The sequence below is a fragment of the Erythrolamprus reginae genome, chromosome Z, assembly GCF_031021105.1.
Source record: "Erythrolamprus reginae isolate rEryReg1 chromosome Z, rEryReg1.hap1, whole genome shotgun sequence".
Taxonomy (NCBI): domain Eukaryota; kingdom Metazoa; phylum Chordata; class Lepidosauria; order Squamata; family Dipsadidae; genus Erythrolamprus; species Erythrolamprus reginae.
Genome location: NC_091963.1, coordinates 56839984 through 56859718, shown reverse-complemented (window position 1 = coordinate 56859718; position 19735 = coordinate 56839984). Strand labels below are relative to the sequence as shown.

Genomic DNA, 19735 nt, shown 5'->3' with positions numbered 1-19735 from the left:
AACTGACTGCTTACAGGGAGCACTTATACAAAATGTATTATAGATGGCACCTCCCTCCCGCAAGACTTGCGCAAATGTATCCTAAATTAAAGCCACAATGTTGGAGATGTAAAAAAATATATATGGTGAACCTGTCCTCTAATCAAGAAATTTTGGGCCAAAATACAAAAATGGATAATGAATATAATCAAAGTTAAAATAAATAAGAAGCCGGAAACATTCCTTCTAGGAATCATAGATCAGAAACTGGACCAAGATAAATATTACTTTACGATACACATATTAACGGCAGCTAGAATGGCGGTAATTCAAACCTGGAAACAATCAACCCTACCAGATGATTCAATGATACTTTAAAAAATCCTGGACTGTGCGGAGGCAGATGCTTTAACATTAAAACTTAGAAACAAAGAAGATTCCGTCTATTATAAAATTTGGAACTCCTTTTATGACTGATTTGGGAGAAGGAAAGAAGGATAAAATTACAATATGACTACAGTTGAATTAACAGTACTTGAATTTTGGGATTAAAAAATAAGTATGTATTTGTGTAATATATATTTAGATTGATGATTTTTAGGATTTTAAGTATTGAATATACAATTAACATAAGGCAGTAGAAATAATAATTGATGTTATAGGTAGAAATTAATAACCAAATTAATTAACCTGGATGCCGATTATATTGCCAGAATTTAAATGAACGGAAAGGAGTGATAGAATGAGATGTAAGTTTATATTTATTGTTATTCGTAAGTGTATTTTTTTCTTTTCTTTTTTTTTCTTTATCACTGTTTTTGTGTTGTTTGATTTCTTTTGGTTTTGTATTCTTGGTTGTTTGTAAATATGTTCGTTTATGATTTGTTAATGTTTTAAAAGAATTTCAATAAAATACATTTTTTAAAAAGTAACTGGCTTCAAAATGGCAAATTAACTGATGGTCAAACTCTAACCTTAACTCTGCCCCTTTTAGGTGTATTAATTAACACATTTCTAACTGGAACCATCTTCTGCCGCACAAATCCCAGCGACCAATTAGGTCGTCGACTAAACAGGGGGAGAGCCTTCTCTGTGGTGGTCCTAGCCCTTTGGAATCAACTTCCCCCAGAGATTAGAACCACCCCCACCCTCTTTGCCTTTCATAAATTGCTAAAGGCCCACCTATGTCGCCAGGCATGGAGGAACTAAGATACACCCAGGCATATATAGTTTATGCATGGAATGATTGTGTTGCATGGTTTTAATGTTGGGTTTTAAATGTTTTTTAATATTATATTTGTTATATTGTGTTATTTTGTTGTGAGCTGCTCCGAATCCCCGGAGAGGGGTGGAATATAAATCTAATAAATTATTATTCTTAATTATTATTATATTGTCTTAGGTCATATAAAAAAGCTTTACCCATTATTTGAAGCTAGTGACTTTGGGAGACACTGGTCACCTGTGTACAAATTTGCTCTTTACCATAATATATCACAAACTGACTGAAGGTAATTTGTTATGTCCCAATGAGAGAAAGGAATTCACTCGTGGATCTAATTCTGTTGTAACACCAACATCCAATTATCTTTCTCCCAGCAAAAAAGGAGGGCAAACATTTGAGGGAAGGTGGAGTAAGGGAGAAGATAGTAGAGTTTTTTCAGATGACCTGCGAATTCCCTCAGTTCTGATCCTCCAGTTTCAGTGTCTTTTAAGGGCTGTCTCTGAACCAGGTTCCTGCTGATGTATCTCAAGGCCTGGCATAAAATCAAAGTCATCCCACAAACTTAAAACAAATGTTAAGGTAAAACTGGTAAATTTTTAAGGCAAAATCCTCCTTTCAAGCATCAAATGTCAAGATATGCACACAGGGCGTAATCTTTTTATTCAAATTTTGAGTTCATTTTGCTCAGATGTCTGGCATTGCTCTGAACATTGGTAAAGTTATAATTGTCCTGGTATGACAATTACCATCCAATCTGAAAAATGTTACTCAGAAGCAAATGAGTCGCTTTTCATTTTCAAAGACTTTGGCCTCCTCTTGACTTATTGGGTTTCCGTTTAAGCTGTTCAAAATAGAAAAAGATAAAAAAATTGTTTTTAAAAGCAGCTGTTTTTACAAGTGTATCAATAAATATGTTTCCTTTTATTTCCTTAACTTCTTTTATAACTCTTTCCATTGCTTGTTTCTTCTAGGATATAGCTGTTCTGATTGTAGGATCTGGAAAATGTTTAGAGCACTTAAAGAATATTTCATACATTCCCCATGTTTAACCAATACTAGAGGGATACTGAAACTAATGATGCTTAATCAATTTTTCTGTTTTGAGAAAAATATTAAGCTTCCTCTTCTTTAGCAAGAATTTGCTTTAATTATTGTAATGAAATTAGATATTTTCTGTTTCCTTCAGATTTTTATGCAGTTAATTGTGGTAGAAATAATTAAGAAACATTAACTAAGGATGAGGCTGTAAGTCACCACCTAGGGAACGTCTCTCTTTCTCTGTACTTGTTAACAGGGACAGCAAATCTGTATTCTTCCAGATACTGAGAGATTACAGCTGTCAGCCTCCATTATTGGCTAAACATCTGAAGGATCATCAATTGCCCAAATTGCATAAAGCATAAAATGATAAGGAAGTATAACTATAGGCATCCGAGTCTTCGGAGAGGGGCGGCATACAAATCTAATAATAAATTATTATTATTATTATTATTATTTATTATTATTATATTTACTTCAGCTAAAGCACTGAGTCAAAGAGAAGTACTGTTGACTTACCTGAATGGTCTTCTCTATGCGCTGGGTGTAGAGTTCAATATGGATAATACTTGAGTCTGATTGGTAGGGACTGAATTTTAATTTATTCAATTTGAAGAACACCCTTAGCTGCCTAGAAGGTTAATTTAAAATGAAGGAGTAGTAAAAGATAGGAAGTCCAATTTGATCAATAAGAAGAAATAGAAGGCTGCAACCTTAGGACAAGACCAGATGGGTTTGGACTCTACACAGTGCACAGAGAAGACCATTCAGGTAAGTCAGTGGTACTTCTCCAGTGTGCTGCTAAGTAGAGTCCAAGTGGGATATACCCAAGCTTAATCGTCTAGGGCGGGCTAAGGCTGGACCAGGGGAACAGGAGTAGAACACACCTGCTGGAGAATCTGCCTGCCAAACGCAGCTTCACCCGATGCAAAGCAGTCAATTTGATAATGATGTATAAAAGTATAAGGAGACAACCATGTTGCAGCTCCACACACTTCTTTGACTGAAGCTTGACTGACTCATGCTGCAGAAGTGGCCGCACTACATGTGGAGTGCACAGTAATGCCGACTGGGACAGGACAGTGTCTAGAGTCATATGCCATGGTGATGCAAGATTTAATCCATCTGCTGATGACTGTGATGGGATCTTCCGCCCTTCGGAGGAAAGTAAGAAGGAGACAAAGAGTGCTTCTGTCAGTCTAAATGGGGCTGTGCACCAAATATATGTCTTTAATGCTTGACGAACATGAAGTTTATGCCATTGATGCTCCAACTGATGGATAGCATTAGCACAGAAGTCTGGCAGGATGAGTTCTTGAGTTCTGTGAAACAAGGTATTTACCTTCGGGAGGAAGGCCAGATCCAGGTGTAGAACAAGTCTATCTGGAAGAAATATACAAAGGTCTTGTCGAACCAACATAGCTGTCAGCTCCAATTGAACCTTCAGTGGGACCATTTGTAATGGTTCGAATGGCAGTTTGATAAGAGCCTGTAAGATCCCACATGGGGCAACAATGAATTACATGCAGATGGAGCTGGAGAACCCCTCTGATGCTTGGATGATGGGAGAGTGATCTGAGGTTATTGAAATGTAGAATTGTTGACAAGGCTGCTACCTGTCTGCGCAGTGTGTTAGGCGCCAGACCTTTGTCTAAACCAGATTGAAGAAAGATCAGAAGGTGAAGGAGAGAGAGGGTCCAGGTTAGTACAAGCACAGAAGATGCAGTAGGCAGTCCTAGCATTGTAGATATGGTTGGTGGAACTATGACGTGCTGCTTGATAGTGGCAATGACGTTGGCTGTCTCAAGAGGTCCCCCTCAAGTGCCAAACAGTTAGCTGCCACCACTGTAGGTCTGAGTGGAAGAGGGACCCCTGACTGAGGGAGACCTGATGATTTGGGATCCTCCAAGGTCAGGACACTGAGAGATCTAGGAGGTCAGCAAACCACAAGTGGTGTGGCCAATGCGGGGCTATAAGTACACCAGGGAGGACTGAGGTGCTGCATCGGCCCATCAGAGAGGACAACCAAGTGAAGGTATGATCCCAACTGGAGTGAAAGGGTGCAGAACCAAGAAGGTCAGTGTGCCTGCAGATCTTAGAGGGGAACACTGAGGAGTCCGGCAATAACTGTGGTGAGGCCTGGACTATTAATGAAAGTGAAATTCCAAGAGAGCCGAAAGGATTCTTCCCTGTGCCATCACCACCTGGTTTCCGCCTGATTTCCTCCTGAAATCCCTGATGCTTAGCAAATGCTGCCCAGCTGACAGGGAGTCTCCCCAGAGCCCCCAATGCCACAACCCTCCATCTGATACCAACCAGAGCACCGAATCTCAGCTGAGGACACCCTGAAACCCAGATGATGACAAGATACCTCCTGGTGGGGCACTGAAGCCCTGCAGAACCTGCCTGATTCCTCCCAAAGCCCAACTGATAAGCCCTGACACCCAGCTGATTAATTCCAAGCCAACTGAGACCCGTTAGCCAGCTGAGATTTCCAATTCCTCCCAGCCTTCACCAACATAAGAAGACTGACTGGGAACAGCCATTAAAGAGAAGTAGACCACATGGCTCCAAGGAGAAACAAAGAGACCACATGACCTTGTTTGAATTATCCAATACCAAAGGGATATAGATCTTGTTTGAATTATCCAATACCAGAGGGACATAAATCTTGTTTGAATTATCCAATACCAAAGAGAAATGTATACACTAGAATACCAAATAGACATTAGAATACTCTAATACTAAAGGGAGCTTTGTAAACTCCAATTCCAGGTGGACATTTTAATATTCCAACCAAAGGGACTCTTGAAAACTCTAATGCCAAGTGGACATTGAATACCCCAATACCAAAGGGACATTTGAATATAACATAACCTAAATGACTCTTCATACTCCAACAGCAAGGGACACTTAAATACTCCAACACCAAAGGGATTTTGAATACCAAAGGGACTCAACCCCCACGCACTCACACAACTCGCACCAAATTAATCACATGGAAAAATAAGGAGCAGACATTATTGTGATATACAAATTATGCTCAATGTACATTCTCCTACCCACAAACCTCCAAAATGTCATGTGTACCAAATGCAAACTGATTAAACTATTAGAAGAAAAAATAGAATTTAGAAAAAAATTTGAACATCCCCAAATCAAACAACCAAAACCAGAAAACCCAAAGCCCACAGAAAAAACAAGCACAATCAGAACATAAAAAGGACCAAGGAACTCCTAAGTGAACCAGCCCCCAGAAGAAGAAAACAGCTGGACACATGTCACCCACAGAAAAAGGCATAAACTGAACACAAAACCTCCACCAGTACCAATCACCCTCACCCAACTCCAATCGCTACAAGTAACCAGTACCATGGACTTCCAATAGAGGTAAACAAACAGACAACTGACAAAGGTCCACCAAAAAGAAACCACAACAAAATAGTACCACCAGAAAGAAAAGAACTCTCCAACCCACCCCAATCAAAAAGAAGAGTGCTGGTAATTGGAGACTCAATATTTAGAGGAACCAAACATGCCATCTGCAGACCTACAACCAATCTAGAGAGCTATATTGCCTTCCTGCAGCTAAAATCTCTGACATAACACAAAATAATAAAGCCCACTGATTACTACCCCTTACTGGTAATCCATGCAGGAACAAACGACACAGGGAAGGACATAATGCAATGATGAGAGACTACAACCAGTTGGGCAACACAGTCAAAAACATAGGTGCACAGGTTGTTTTTTCATCCATTCTACCCACAAGAGGATGACACCTGGCTAGAGAACACACAATTTCACAAATAAACTATTGGCTAAATAAACAGTGTCGCCAAAATAACTTTGGTTTCCTTGACCATGGCCTACTATATCTCCAAGATGGGCTTCTAGGAAGGAATGGGCTATACCTTACTAGAGCTGGAAAGAATCTGCTAGGAAACTGATTAACCCAACTTATCAGGAGGGCTTTAAAATAAGACCATAGGGGTGGTTGACCAAATTAGGAGATAAAACAATGAACAAAATAAGGATGGGGAAATCAATCTCATAATCAACTACAGGATACAAAATGCCCACCCAGAATCAGACATAAACAACTAAAATACCTGTACACAAATGCACAAAGCCTGGGGAACAAACAAGGTGAACTGGAAATACTAGTGCATGATTTAGTTGGAATAACAGAACCCTGGTGGGATGAAACACATGACTGGAACATGCAAATAAAGGGATACAAACGTTTCAAGAAAAACAGGTCACACAAAAAAGGAGGTGGAGTTGCACTATACACAAAAGACTACTACACTGTCACTGAGCTATATCCAACCAACGAAGATAAAACCCTAGAAATCATCTGTCTATCTTAAACATTCGGTACAATATCAAAAACAAAAAACTATGTAACAAAATTCTAGATTATGTACTGTCTTTTTAATGTTTATACATTTAATATTTTTTTTCTAAAAAACAAAAATAAATCATATGGGTTAACATAAAAGATAAAAACAGCGATACAACCATAGGAGTATACTACAGACCACCAAACCAAACTGAAACAATGGACAACCTTTTTATAACTCAATTAAACATTTATTTATTTATAAATAATTATAATTTATAATATAGGTCAATTAACAGAAATATGTAAAAAGCACAACACAATAATAATGGGGGACTTTAACTATCCTGACATCAACTGGAAAAATAACTCAGCACCAAGCGAAAAGTCAAATAGATTCTTAACCAGCCTTGCAGATAACTTTGTAGTCCCAAAAGTGGAAGCAGGAGCTAGAGGGACTGCAACACTAGACCTAATACTTACAAACAGGGAAGAAATGATAGATGAAATTCAAGTAGAAGGGATATTGGGAGAGAGTGACCCCGTCATCCTAAAATTCAATATAATGCAATCACTAACTCCTGGACCCAATATAAATAAAGTCCCATACTTCAGAAAAGCAGACTTTAATAAACAACCTGGAAAAAGATCCCCTGGAAGGAAGTTCTAAAGGATAAATCCACAGGAAGCTTGGGAGGTCCTAAAAAACACAATCATAGAAGCCCAAAACAACACAATCCTTATGAAAAAGAAAACAGGAAAACTAAAAAGAAACCCGCATTGCTAAACAAAGATCTCACAGACAATCTAAAAGATAAAAAAGTCAAATACAAAAAATGGAAAGAAGGACATATAACTAAGGCAGAATTTCAACAAACAGTCAGAATCTGCAAACAAAAAATAAGAATAGCAAAGACCCAACATGAACAATATCTTGCAAAGAAAGTCAATGACAACAAAAAGCTTCTTCCAACAAATAAATAACAAGAAAAAAATCAAGAAAACAGTCACTACACTAAAAAATGAAGACGGTAAAGAAATCACAGATAACAGAGATAAAGCACAGCTGCTCATCACTTATTTCACATCAGTTTTCATACAAAAAGAAACCACCAACCAGCTAACCTGCAACTCAACTGCAAAAAACAGCCCCGGAACTGAGCTCAGGGAACACTTGTGGGAGCTCAATGAGTATAAATCGCCAGGACCAGATGGACTACACCCCAGAGTCCTAAAAGAATTGGCAGACACCATAGCGGAACCACTATGCCTTATCTACAAAAAATCCTGAAATACAGATGAACTACCAGAAGATTGGAAATGAGCCAATGTAGTCCTCATCCACAAAAAAGGAAAAAAGACAGACCCATGCAACTACAGACCTATCAGTGACTTTTATACCTGGAAAAATACTGGAAAAATTATTTAAAAACAGCTTTGCCACTTTCTAGAAACAAACAAGATAATAACCAACAGCCCCCCCAACAGTGGGGTACCACAGGGTTCAGTCCTGGGCCCTGTGCTTTTTTCATTAATGACCTAAATGAGGGAATACAGGGGGAACTAAATGAAAAAGGTTAAAAATGGAAAGAAGGACACATAACCAAGGCAGAATTTCAACAACAGCCAGAGTCTGCAAACAAAAAAATAAGAACAGCAAAAGCCCAACACGAACAATACCTCACAATGAAAGTCAATGATAATAACAAAATTTTCTTCCAGCACATAAACAACAAAAAGAAAATCAAGGAAATGGTCTCCACACTTAAAAGTGAAGAGAATAAAATATCACAGACAATATAGACAAAGCACAGCTGCTCAATGGAACTAAACTCAACACAAATAAAAACACAGGGAGGAGAGAGTCTGATGGCTGCAGCAGCAGGAACCTTCCCTCTCCATTGGGAGGCTCCAAATCCCCACTGCCCAGAGGTTCTGGCCCTTTTGGACCAGACCAGATCCTCCCTGAAGGGGAGGTGACACAGGGGATGCTTCCAGGGTCTGGTAGGGTCTGGCATGCCCCACCAGATGAACTGGCCTAGTATCACACTGGCAGTGGTGTGAAGCCGGCCAGGCAGCCATGCCTGAGCAGACACAGCTGCAGAGACAATGCAATGACGGGATGGATAGATGATTGGTAACATCTGGAAAGAGCTGGAGGTGTTACTTACAGAGGAAGGAGAGATTTAAAGCTGTGCTGGTGAGCTGAAGCGGCTGAAAGGGATTTTTGGATATTTTTTTGCTCAATTTGATTTCAACGGAGCGAAAACAGCCTGAAATGGAGACAGGAAGCAGCTGTCCTTGCAACAAAGCAAAGTGCGATGGCTTTTGAAAGTAGCAATTGCCCAAGATTGGACTTTTAAGATTCTTAACCATTTTTAAATTTGTTTTTTTTTTAAATTGGACCCCTTAAATTTTCGCTGTGGAGGCTATTCTTTTTCTTTTTTCTTTTTTACATGTATGAAAGAGGAAGAGGAAGAGAAGAGGAATTTTATAAATACCGGAAGATTTGAACAAACCTGTTATTTAGCGCCATCTAGTGGTCGGAAGAAATATAGCAGCCAATCTGTGTATATGGCTTGGAAGCATCTGTTTGGCTTTCACATTGGTTGTTTCTTTTTTATTTATGAAAAGGAAGGTTGCCAGCTGTGGCCTGGAAGGAAGAAACTATTCAAGATGAAATTGACCTAAATGTTTGAAAACATATTGGATAATGCAATTTGAAAAGAGGTTTGAGACATTTTAAGAATCTTGATATTGAAAACCCAGAAGACAGCAGAAGATAGCAGTACTTCAAAGAAGAATGGACTGAGCTTTTCCCCATAAAGCTATAAATTATAAAAGGAATTGACTATGAACCTAAATGAATTGGAATTATCAATGATTTAATTTTATTGGAGTTTATTACCAAAAAGAAAATTAGATATAAAAAAGTTAAAATGGAATGATGGAATAAAAGGAGGAAATTGAAATGGTTATGAATGGTTATGAATAAGAAAATTGAAAATGGTTATGGTTATGATTATGGATGAGAAATTCAAAAATGGTTGTGATTATGGTTATGATTATTTCAGTTGATTGCCACTTTTGATAGTTTTATTGATTATTTGAATTATAAATTCATTATGTGATTTACACTGATAAACAATAGGAGGAAAGGGAAAAAGGATTCTTAAAGGAGAATTAATATGGGATAATAATTAGTATTGATTATATTGAGTATGACAGTCATTTATAGTTAGTTTATAGTTTATTAGATTTGTATGCCGCCCCTCTCCAAAGACTCGAAGACGAAGTAAAAATGAATGGAGTAGGAAAAAGCTGAATCTAATAGATTAGGAAAGATTATTACACTGAGTTCGATAGTGGAAAGCACATAGAATAGGGAAAATACATAGATTGGGGAAATATATAGATTAGGGAAGATTATCACACTGCAATTGGCAGTGAAAGCAATTGGAATAGGGAAGATTATTGCACTGCTATGACAGTGACACATAGAATAGGGAAGATAATTACACTGGGCTTGGCAGTGGAATTTATAGATTAGGGAAGATTATTACACTAAGAACGACAGTGGCAAATATATAGATTAGCAAAAAATATTACTATTTTTTGTTGGGATTTTTGATACTTTTCTTGAAAAATAATACAATAATATGATATGTAATGATTATGACTTGTTAAAGCAGAAATGATATAGTGGTATAATGAAAGAAACAAAAGGAATGAAACGGATGGGAAATACATTTGTAAATTTTAAAAACACAACTCTTCCTCCTATGTATATTGATATTGTTATAATTAGATTAAGAATAGTTATCTTTTCTTTCCTTCCTGGGATATAAAGAGAACTAAATTTGGAAATTTCTTTTGTTAAGGGCAGTTACGATAAGATGAGGGTTTTAAAAAGTAAGAATGAATTTAAGAATATAAGGAATGGATTGTAGCACGGCGGCACAGTTTTGGTAGATAAACAGCAAATAGCCACAAGAAATTGAGATAGCTAAAGGCACTTTGAATTCAAATCAGGGCGAAGGAGAATATCTGAAATCCGGATGATAGGATTTGAAAAGGAGGTAGCACAGGATGAATGATATGTACCAGAATAAATTGAATAAATAATTAGGAAATTTGGATTAAAAATTTGACATTTTATATTATATTGTATTGTACTCTAATTTGGGGTATGTGAATTTGAATCTCTGTAAGGTGTGGAAAAACAATAAAAATGTATACCCCCCCAAAAAAACCAAAAACACAGTAAGGGACCACTTGTGGGAATTCAATGAGTAAAAATCACTAGGACCAGATAGACTACACCCCAGAGTCCTAAAAGAACTGGTAGACACCATTACAGAACCACAACTCCTTATCTATCAAAAATCCTGGAACACATGAGAACTAGCGGAAGATTGGAAACAAGCCGACATAGTCCCCATCTATAAAAAAAGGGGGAAAACCCCAGATCCATGCAACTACAGACCAATCAGTCTGACTTCTATACCTGGAAAAATACTCGAAAAAAATAATCAAAAAACAGCTTTGCCACTACCCAGAAATAACAAGATAATAACTAACAGCCAATATGGTTTTGTCAGGGACAAATCATGTCAAACCAATTTCAAATCATTTTCCAACACCGTGACCAAGTCAATAGAGCAGCGTAATGCAGTAGACCTAATATACTTGGACTTTAGTAAAGTTTTCGATAAAGTTGATCACAATCTCCTACTCCACAAATTAGAAAAAACCCGGGGTAGATTACAATACATGTAGATGGATAAACAGTTGGCTGACCAACCACATCCAACGAGTTGTCCTCAATAGCTCCAAGTCCACATGGAGGGAGGTAGCAGTGGGGTACCACAGGTTTTAGTGCTTTTCAACATTTTCATTAATGATCTAGACGAAGGAATAGAGGGGGGAAGTAATTAAATTTGCAGATGACACCAAGCTGGTGGGGATAGCCAACACTCCAGAGGATAGGCTCAAAATACAGAAAGATCTCAATGGATTAACACTGTGGGCTCACTGTGGGCCCAAATTAACAAAATGATGTTCAACGTTGAGAAAAGCAAAGTCTTACACCTAGGCAAAAAAACCCCAAGACATATATACAAACTGGGAGGAACCACACTTAGCAGTAGTGACTGTGAAAGAGATCTCAGAGTCTTGTTGAATAGCCAACTAAATATGAGCTATCAATGTGCAGCGGCAGCTAAAAAACCCCAACATGATCCTAAACTGCATCAACAGAGGAATATACTCCAAGACTAGGAAAGTACTAATACCACTATATAATGCCCTATTCAGACCATATCTGGAGTACTGCATTCAATTCTGGTAATCTCACTTCAAAAGGGACATAGAAATGTTAGAAAAGGCACAGAAAAGAGCAACCAAAATGATAAAGGGACTAGAAACTAAGACACATGAAGAGAGGTTACTGGAACTGGGCATGGACAGTCTAGCAAAAAGGAGGGCCAGGGGGGATATAATAGCAGTATACAGGTACAGTAATACCTCGTCTTACGAACCTAATTGGTTCCCGGGGGAGGTTCGTAAGGCAAAAAATTCGTAAGATGAAACATTGTTTCCCATAGGACAGTGTTTCCCAACCTTTTTGGAGCCGCGGCACATTTTTCATATTTTCAAAATCCTGGGGAACATTGGGGGGGGGGGGGCGCTAAAAAAAGTTTGGATAAAAAAAATCTCTCTTCCTCCCTTTCGCTCTATTTCTCTCTCCCTCTTTCTCTCTCTTCCTTCCTCTCTCCATCCCTCTTTCTTTCTCTCTTCCTTCCTTCTTCTCTTTCTGTCTCCTCCTTCCTCTCTCATCTCTCTTTCCTTCCTCTCCCTCCCTTTCTCTCTTTCCTTTCTCTCCCTTTCTGTCTATCCTTTCTATCTCTCACCCCTTCTCCCTCTTTCATTCCCTTTCTCTCCCTCCCTTTCTCTCTCATTCCTTTCTCTCCCTCTTTCCTTTCTATCTCTCTTTCTTTTTCTCCCTCCTTCATATCTTCTTTCTCTCCCCCCTTCCTCCCTCTTTCCTTTCTCACCCTCCCTTTCTCTTCCTTTTCTCTATCCTTTCTACTTCTTACTCTTTCTTTCTCTCCCTCCTTCATTCAATTTTCTCTCCTTCCCTTTCTCTCTCTTTCCTTTCTCTCCCTCCCTTGTTCTCCCCTGGGGCTGCCTGTGCCTGCCCTGCACCACCTAACACGGACGGACAGCCCCCGGTCGTCGGTTCGTCGCCCCCCCCACACACGGAGGGAGATCAGCCACTGGAGGGAAATCGGGCTGGCGGGGGCGGCGAATCCACCTCCCCACTCGGGTGGAGGGAGATCGGGCTGGCGAGGGCGGTGGATCCGCGTCCCCAGCCACTGGAGGGAAATCGGGCTGGCGGGGGCGGTGAATCCACCTCCCCACTCGGGTGGAGGGAGATCGGGCTGGCGAGGGCGGTGGATCCGCGTCCCCAGCCGCGCGGAGGGAAATCGGGCAGGCGGGCGGGTGGCCGCGGCTCCCTGTGCGCCCCTGGAAAAGGGTGCGCGGGGGGGCATTTTGGGGTGCGTTGGCGTGCACAGCCTAGAGGGAACGGTGCCCGGGGCCGCTGCAGCCGGCAGCCTGTTTCCGCTGCCAGTGCCCTCCCACCGGGCCCCAAAGGACACTTGCCGTCGACGCCATTGAAGGCGGGAAAAAGGCACGAAGAATGAAGCTCTCCTTCTTCCTGCCTTCCTTCTTTGGGGCGCAGCAGGAGAGCGCCAGAAACCGCGGCATCGGGCAGGAGCCGGGAGGTCGGAGGCACCGGCAGCTCCCCGCCCAGCTGTCGCTGTCGCGGCACACCTGGCTGTGTCTCGCGGCACACTAGTGTGCCGCAGCACACTGGTTGGGAAACGCTGCCATAGGAGACAATGTAAAATGAATTAATGCGTGAAAGAAAAAAAAACGCAAAAAACCCACCGCCGCCCGGCAGTCACCTTTTGAAACAGCCGGGTGCTTCTCAGCGTTCTCTCAATGCCGAACCCGGAAGTTCGGCAAAAGTTCGGGTTCGGGTGGCCACCAAGAAGCCCCGCCGCCTAGCTGTCACCTTTTGAAACAGCCAGGGGGGTTCTCGGCATCCTCCCGAACCCGAACGCCAAACCCGAACCCAGATGAGCTTGCATATCCCTTAACCACATTATGGAAGTATGGTTAAAGAACGAGGCAGCGTGGAAGTGCGAAGAGCCCATGCAGCCATCTGATGTATCTTACGCAGCAGTAACTCTGTCTTCTAGTCCTCGGACTTAAAGCCCTCTGCAACTTTACCTGGAAAGACTGCCATAGAAACCAGGCAGGCAACTGGTGGGTCCACAGGAGGAAACTGTAACAGATCCTCTATCTCTGGGCTGAATCCATAAAACTTAAGTTCTGTAGTAGATGGCCCCTGAGCTGCTGCTGGCTGACTCCAAGCTTGCTTGATGTTATCTATAAAAAATTTTGATGGAGGAATGACCTCTGATTCCCTCTCTAGTTCATTAAATAGGCTATAGATGAGGCAGAAGGTTTGTCCACAGTTCCTAAATTGGCAGTCACTTTGGCCTTGTGCGATAATGGTTTGAAGAGTCCAGTATAGACTGCTTATCTTCCTGTGCTATAGGATCCCCCATCTCAGATTTCCTGCCTGAATATGCTACTGCTACAGTACACCTCCTAGGTCAGGGCCCTGACAGTGGGAAAGGGGGAGCGCTTCTGAATACCAGTTGCTATTCCCTGAGAATAAGTATTGGCAATTATGTCCTGAATAGATGATGAAAGCTGCTGCCAGGTATCTGCTCCAGTGCAAAGGCCTGCTGCGTTAAGATGTGGGAGCAGCCCTTGCAGTCTTCTGCAGCTGTGGCTGGGCAAGCCACAGCTCTCTGAGACCCTAAGGATTCAGGTGGTTCTGGGCTCTGGGCCATCTCCAGCTGTATAGTCCTGATCAATGGCTATCCCTATAAGATCAAGCATTGCAGGATTAACTAGGGCTAAAGGCAACTGAAGTGGAAGAAAGGCTTGTTTTTGGGCCTGTTCTATTTGTTTTTCTAAGGCTCTAATTCTTCTCCCTGCCTCTTTAAGGGCTGTTGAAGATGAATAGGTGGAGGCCTTGGCCTTACTTTTAGTGGCATGGCTTTAGTGGAGTTTGGAGTATAAGTAGTTTCCTTCCCAGGATGTTGGTCTGTGTTATTTGCCATAAGGAAAGTGATACAAGCCCAAGGAGCCAATAGACGGAGTTCTGGGAAGGCCTTGTAAAATTAGTAGCTGCTCCAGTGGGATAAAATTGATTCACCTGAAATTGAAATAGCTGAAGCTGATATTTCTGATTACCAGATTACTGAATAGCTAGATGCACTTGCAGAAACTGCAATAAGCATGAAGTTGCTCCCATGAGTGCTTAATCATGCCGGAAATAGCCACTGCAGTTGCCTGGTTGCCTGGCAATTGATGACCTGTGCTCTGGAAATGGAGTTCCCCACCCTTCCAATACTTAAATGAAGCCGAGCTGTTTAAATTGGAGGCAAGAAACCAGGCATTGCAAAAGGAAGCGATTTGCCTGTAATGCTAATTTGCTGCAGATTTGCAAGCCTGAAGCAGCTGAGGGACTGACCCTCCCATTGCCAGCAATAACTATTTTCATAGTGAGTAATATCTGCTGAAGACAGTGACTCGAATGCTCATTCACTTCCTTGAAAATTAGGCAAACAAAGTAAAGGAGTATTATCTGCTGAGGACAGTGACTCCAAATCATCAGCGAGGTGAATTATCTGAAGAAACTTGCAGAGAGCTAGGACTCAGATTACAATCCATGCAAGGAAGAAAATAAAACGTATTTGCTGGCAGGCAGCCAAGCAAACACTAAGCCATCCAAATATTATACTTACCTTAAAGAAAGATGTTTGAAATAAATTATTCTTCATAAGGAGAGTCCAACAAAGGTAGTCAGTAGGGTAGATTTACATCCCTACACTAAGACTGAGTTTTAAAAACTGACCTAGGCAGCTAGAGAGCACTCTTCAAACTGAATAAATTAAAACTCAGTCACTACCAATCAGATGAGTACAGTGATACCTCTACTTAAGAACGCCTCTACTTAAGAACTTTTCTAGATAAGAACCGGGTGTTCAAGATTTTTTTAATCTCTTCTTAAGAACCATTTTCTGCTTAAGAACCCGAGCCCGGAAAAATTTCCCAGGAAATTTGAGAGCGGCACGAAGGCCCAGCCAGTTTCCTGCCATTCCTCCTTTAATCCTGACCATCTCAGGCTTTTCTGGGCTGCCAGAGGAGCCTTTTGGTGATGCTTAAGGAGGCTTTGGCAATCCAGAGCAAATGGAACGTTTTCCTTTCTCTGGATGCTTGGAGAGGAAATAAACCTCTGCCAGCACGCAGAGAAAAGAAACGCTCCATTTGCTCTGGACAGCGACCTTCTCCTCTTCTTCTTCCTCCTCCTCCTACCCAAATTCCAAGCTTTTATTTATTTCCTAATGGGTTTGCATGCATTAATTGCTTTTACGTGGATTATTATGGGAAAAATTGCTTCTATTTACAAACTTTTCTACTTAAGAACCTGGTAACGGAACGAATTAAGTTCTTAAGTAGAGGTACCACTGTATTAGCAACATTGGACTCAGCAGCGCATTGGAGAATGTTTATGCAAATATCTACAGAAGGCATACAAAAGCATGTTTAGGTTTATGCCTGTGATCATCCAAATAAGGTAACCTTTGATTTACTACCACAATTGAGTCCAAATTTTTTGTTGCTGAAAGACAGTTGTTAAGCGACTTTTGCCCCATTTACAAGCTTTCTAATCACAGTTGTTAGGTGAATGACTACAGTTATTAAGTTAGTAACAGGGCTATAAAGTGAATCTGCCTTCCCATTGACTTCGTTTGTCATAAGATTACTAAAGGTGATCACATGACCCTGGGACATTGCAACTGTCATTAATATGTTGCCAATATCTGAATTTTGATCATGTGAATACTGCAAGTTGCATGTGTGTAAAATGTCATAAGATACTTTTTTCAATACTATTGTAACTTTGAATGGTCTTTAAACAAAATGTTGTAAATCAAGGACTATCTGTATTGCTGAATGGTAACTCCTGGTAGGTTTAAGCAATTGAGTCAGTAATTGAGGTTTCTGGGAGTTGTAGTTTGCTCCATCAAGAGGGCAAAGACACCCCACTCTTCCTTTCCCCCTATTCAACTTAGTGAAGTTTCCACAAAAGGTATAGAGCTCAGTGGTAGGTGTTATTCCCTATGTATGACCTTACCAGATTTCTTTGAGAGCTGTATTGTCCTGGAGAGCATCAGCTAAGCTCTTGGCTCCTTGAACTGTAATCTGGTTCTGAATAAGCCTGGGGGTGAAAAATGGAGGGAGAAAACAGACTGAAGACAAATATTTTGCACTCAACAAAAACCCTGTTATTATCCCAGGGATAGGCAAAGAATCTTTTATCTATCCCTTCTATGACTTGTGGACGTCAACTCCTATAATTCCTGAGCCAATCATGCTAGCTCAGGAAATCTGGGAGTTGAAGTCCTTGCAGCATCCTGTCTGGTATGCACTTGTCCAGAGCTTGGTGCATCTGATGCAGAAAAGCAGCCCTCTTCTTGACAAATGAAGCTACTGGCCAGCCAGGAATTAATTGTTACTGATTTCCATCTGCATGGCTGGCCTGTATGTATGTAGCAGTGGGCTACGAGCGAGAACGCTAAATTGTGCTTGCCGCCACAGCTTGTAAGTACTTGCAGGGCCAGTGCGATTTTGCTTCTGTAACTGTGGAGGTAGCAAAATTGTGCATGGAGCCGCAGGTGTGCCTATGTTTTGGCATGTGTGGAAGCAAAAAAATCTTGCCGAAACACAGGTGCACCTGCGACTCCTGTGTGCGATTTTGCTACCTCCACAGGTACAGAAGCAAAATTGCGCTGGCCCCGCAAGCACTTATGAGCTGCAGTGGCAAGTGCCATTTAGTGTTCCAGCTTGTAGCCCACTGCTGTATGTATGTATGTATGTATGTATGTATGTATGTATGTATGTATGCATGTATGTATTTAAGCTGCTTAACTCCTTATGGACGCAGGATGGCGTACAACAATTTAAAAACAATAGAAAAATAGTTTTAAAACTCCTTAGAAAATGAAATAATTCATACTTTCATGGCCAGAGCTAGATGATACTATATTGCTCAATGGCTCCAGGCCTGCCAGAAAAGCCTGGTTTTCACAGCCTTCCAAAAGGCCAGCAAGGTGGGGGCAGTACGGATCTCTTGGGGTAATTAGTTCCAGAGAGCCATAGCCAACACAGAGAAGGCTCTCCCCCATAGCCCCGCTAATCAGCATTGTCTAGCCAATGGGACCCGGAGAAGGCTAACTCTGTGGATTCTAATTGGTTGCTGGGAGGTATGCAGCAGAAGGCGGTCCAGTAAGTAGTCTGGCCCTAAATCATGAAGGGCTTTATAGGTGATAACTAACTCCTTAAATTGTGTCTGGAGACCAACTGGAAACCAGTGCAGCTTGCGGAGCAATGATGTGATGTGGGTGTACCTGGGCACACCCACAACACCTCATGCGGCTGCAGCTTTGTGTTGGTGCTTTTCAGCCACCTTCATTGCCCTTGTGTCCATTTTTAAAGGACCAATTGTAAGTTTAATAGTGTTGGTCTCAAAGCGTCACTGGGTAAATACTGCTTTTCAAACACAAAGAAATAAAAAATGAGACAGTCCAAGCAAACAAGAAATTCTTATATACTGTACTTTCTTTAGACTGCATTTTCTGAATAGCAACCTAGTTGCTTTTATCAACTGTTTGCATAACTTTATAAAGTTAGATAGGATACAATAAACTGGAACATCTTTTTTATTGGAGAAAAAACAATCTTATTTAGGTTCTGTTCCAGCTGTGTAACAATCTGTGTGCTTTCTAGCTTTTTCTTACCCTTGGCTTAATCTAAATTCAATCATAGGTCCAGCAGACCAAATGAACCCAGAAATTCTGTTTTATCTTTTCCTGCCTTGCACTTGGCCATTTATTTATTTATTAGATTTCTATTCCACTCTACTCAACTACTCAGGGCGGCTCACAACACAAATATTGCCATACTGGTAAGAAAGTTCTAGAGCTGCTGGAAATGGGAAACAACTATCCCATAACAAATAAAGGATAAATTGACAGTCTTTTGTTTCATTTTTGCTTGTGGGCTTATACAAATCTTGTCAGAAATTTAAAATCCCTAGGTAATATTATAATGCAGAAAGTAGGCCTCTGTTGAGAATGCTGAGTCATTCAGAGGCAGTTGAGCATGCAGCAACCTAGCAATTAATTGAAAAGTATTTAACTAGGCAAGAGCTCCCTGCTCTTTCTCTCTGTCTATGCGCTGTTAGCTGGGTACTGTTGCTGTTTGTGGAAGTATGTTTTGAAGAAGCTGTAACACTGTAAAAGTTGGTTCCTGTGAGTTATTGAACTAAGATAGTTGTAGCAAGGCACTATTAAGAGACTAGTTTATTGTTTGTATAGTATAGATTGTAATAGTAGAAGTAATATAAAGAAGTAAAGATATTTTTCCACAACTTCCTACTGCTGCTGTGTTTCATTGAAGACTTCAACTCCATTTCTACTGGTCTGTGGCTGGCTGGCTGATTGTGTTGGTGAGCTGGCTGAACTGGTTTGCTGCTTGGGCACAAACAGGCTAGCTTTCACATATACAAGCTCTGATAGGTTATGTTGTGGTTAGCTCTGGCCCGGCCCAGCTCCTGCCCCAAGCAATGTGGAGGTGGATGTGGGGAAGACATCCACATGCCGCAGGCCTGTTTTGCTCCCAGTAGAATCTGCCAATGAAGTCTCCTCTGACCAAGGAAGTGTGAGTGACAGGGAAGAGGGGAGTTTGGCAGATAGCCCAGGAGGAGATCAGTCATCTGTATCATCCCTGGATTCTGAACAAGAATTAATGACACATCCACGCATGCGTAGAGTGATGCATAGGAGACAACAACTGAAGGATTATTACAAGAGAAACTGAGGCCACCTGTGGTTGGGTGGGGCTGCTGTAATTAGTGCTACAGATAAAAGTGTAGCCTGGTGTTTTAGCCTTATGGCAGTTTATCTGATTCATTGTTTCATCAAGATCGTGGTTTTTGC

General features: G+C 41.0%; 1 protein-coding gene across 13 annotated transcripts in view; it reads right to left on the bottom strand.

The window, feature by feature from the left end:
* Positions 1-1841: 1841 nt before the first annotated feature.
* NOD1 (nucleotide binding oligomerization domain containing 1) overlaps positions 1842-19735 on the bottom strand; it is a 217983-nt gene continuing 200089 nt past the window's right edge. For 8 of the 13 annotated variants that reach the window (XM_070726919.1, XM_070726918.1, XM_070726920.1 and 5 more), the window contains 3 exons: positions 16873-16956; positions 2762-2873; positions 1842-2045 (listed from right to left, as the gene is read on the bottom strand). In XM_070726919.1, coding sequence (XP_070583020.1) covers positions 2001-2045; positions 2762-2873; positions 16873-16956 — 241 coding nt within the window. In that variant the 3' untranslated portion in view covers positions 1842-2000. Of the gene's footprint in view, positions 2046-2761; positions 2874-16872; positions 16957-19735 lie in introns of those variants that run through there. The other 5 variants (XM_070726925.1, XM_070726924.1, XM_070726926.1 and 2 more) reach the window with 2 other exon arrangements.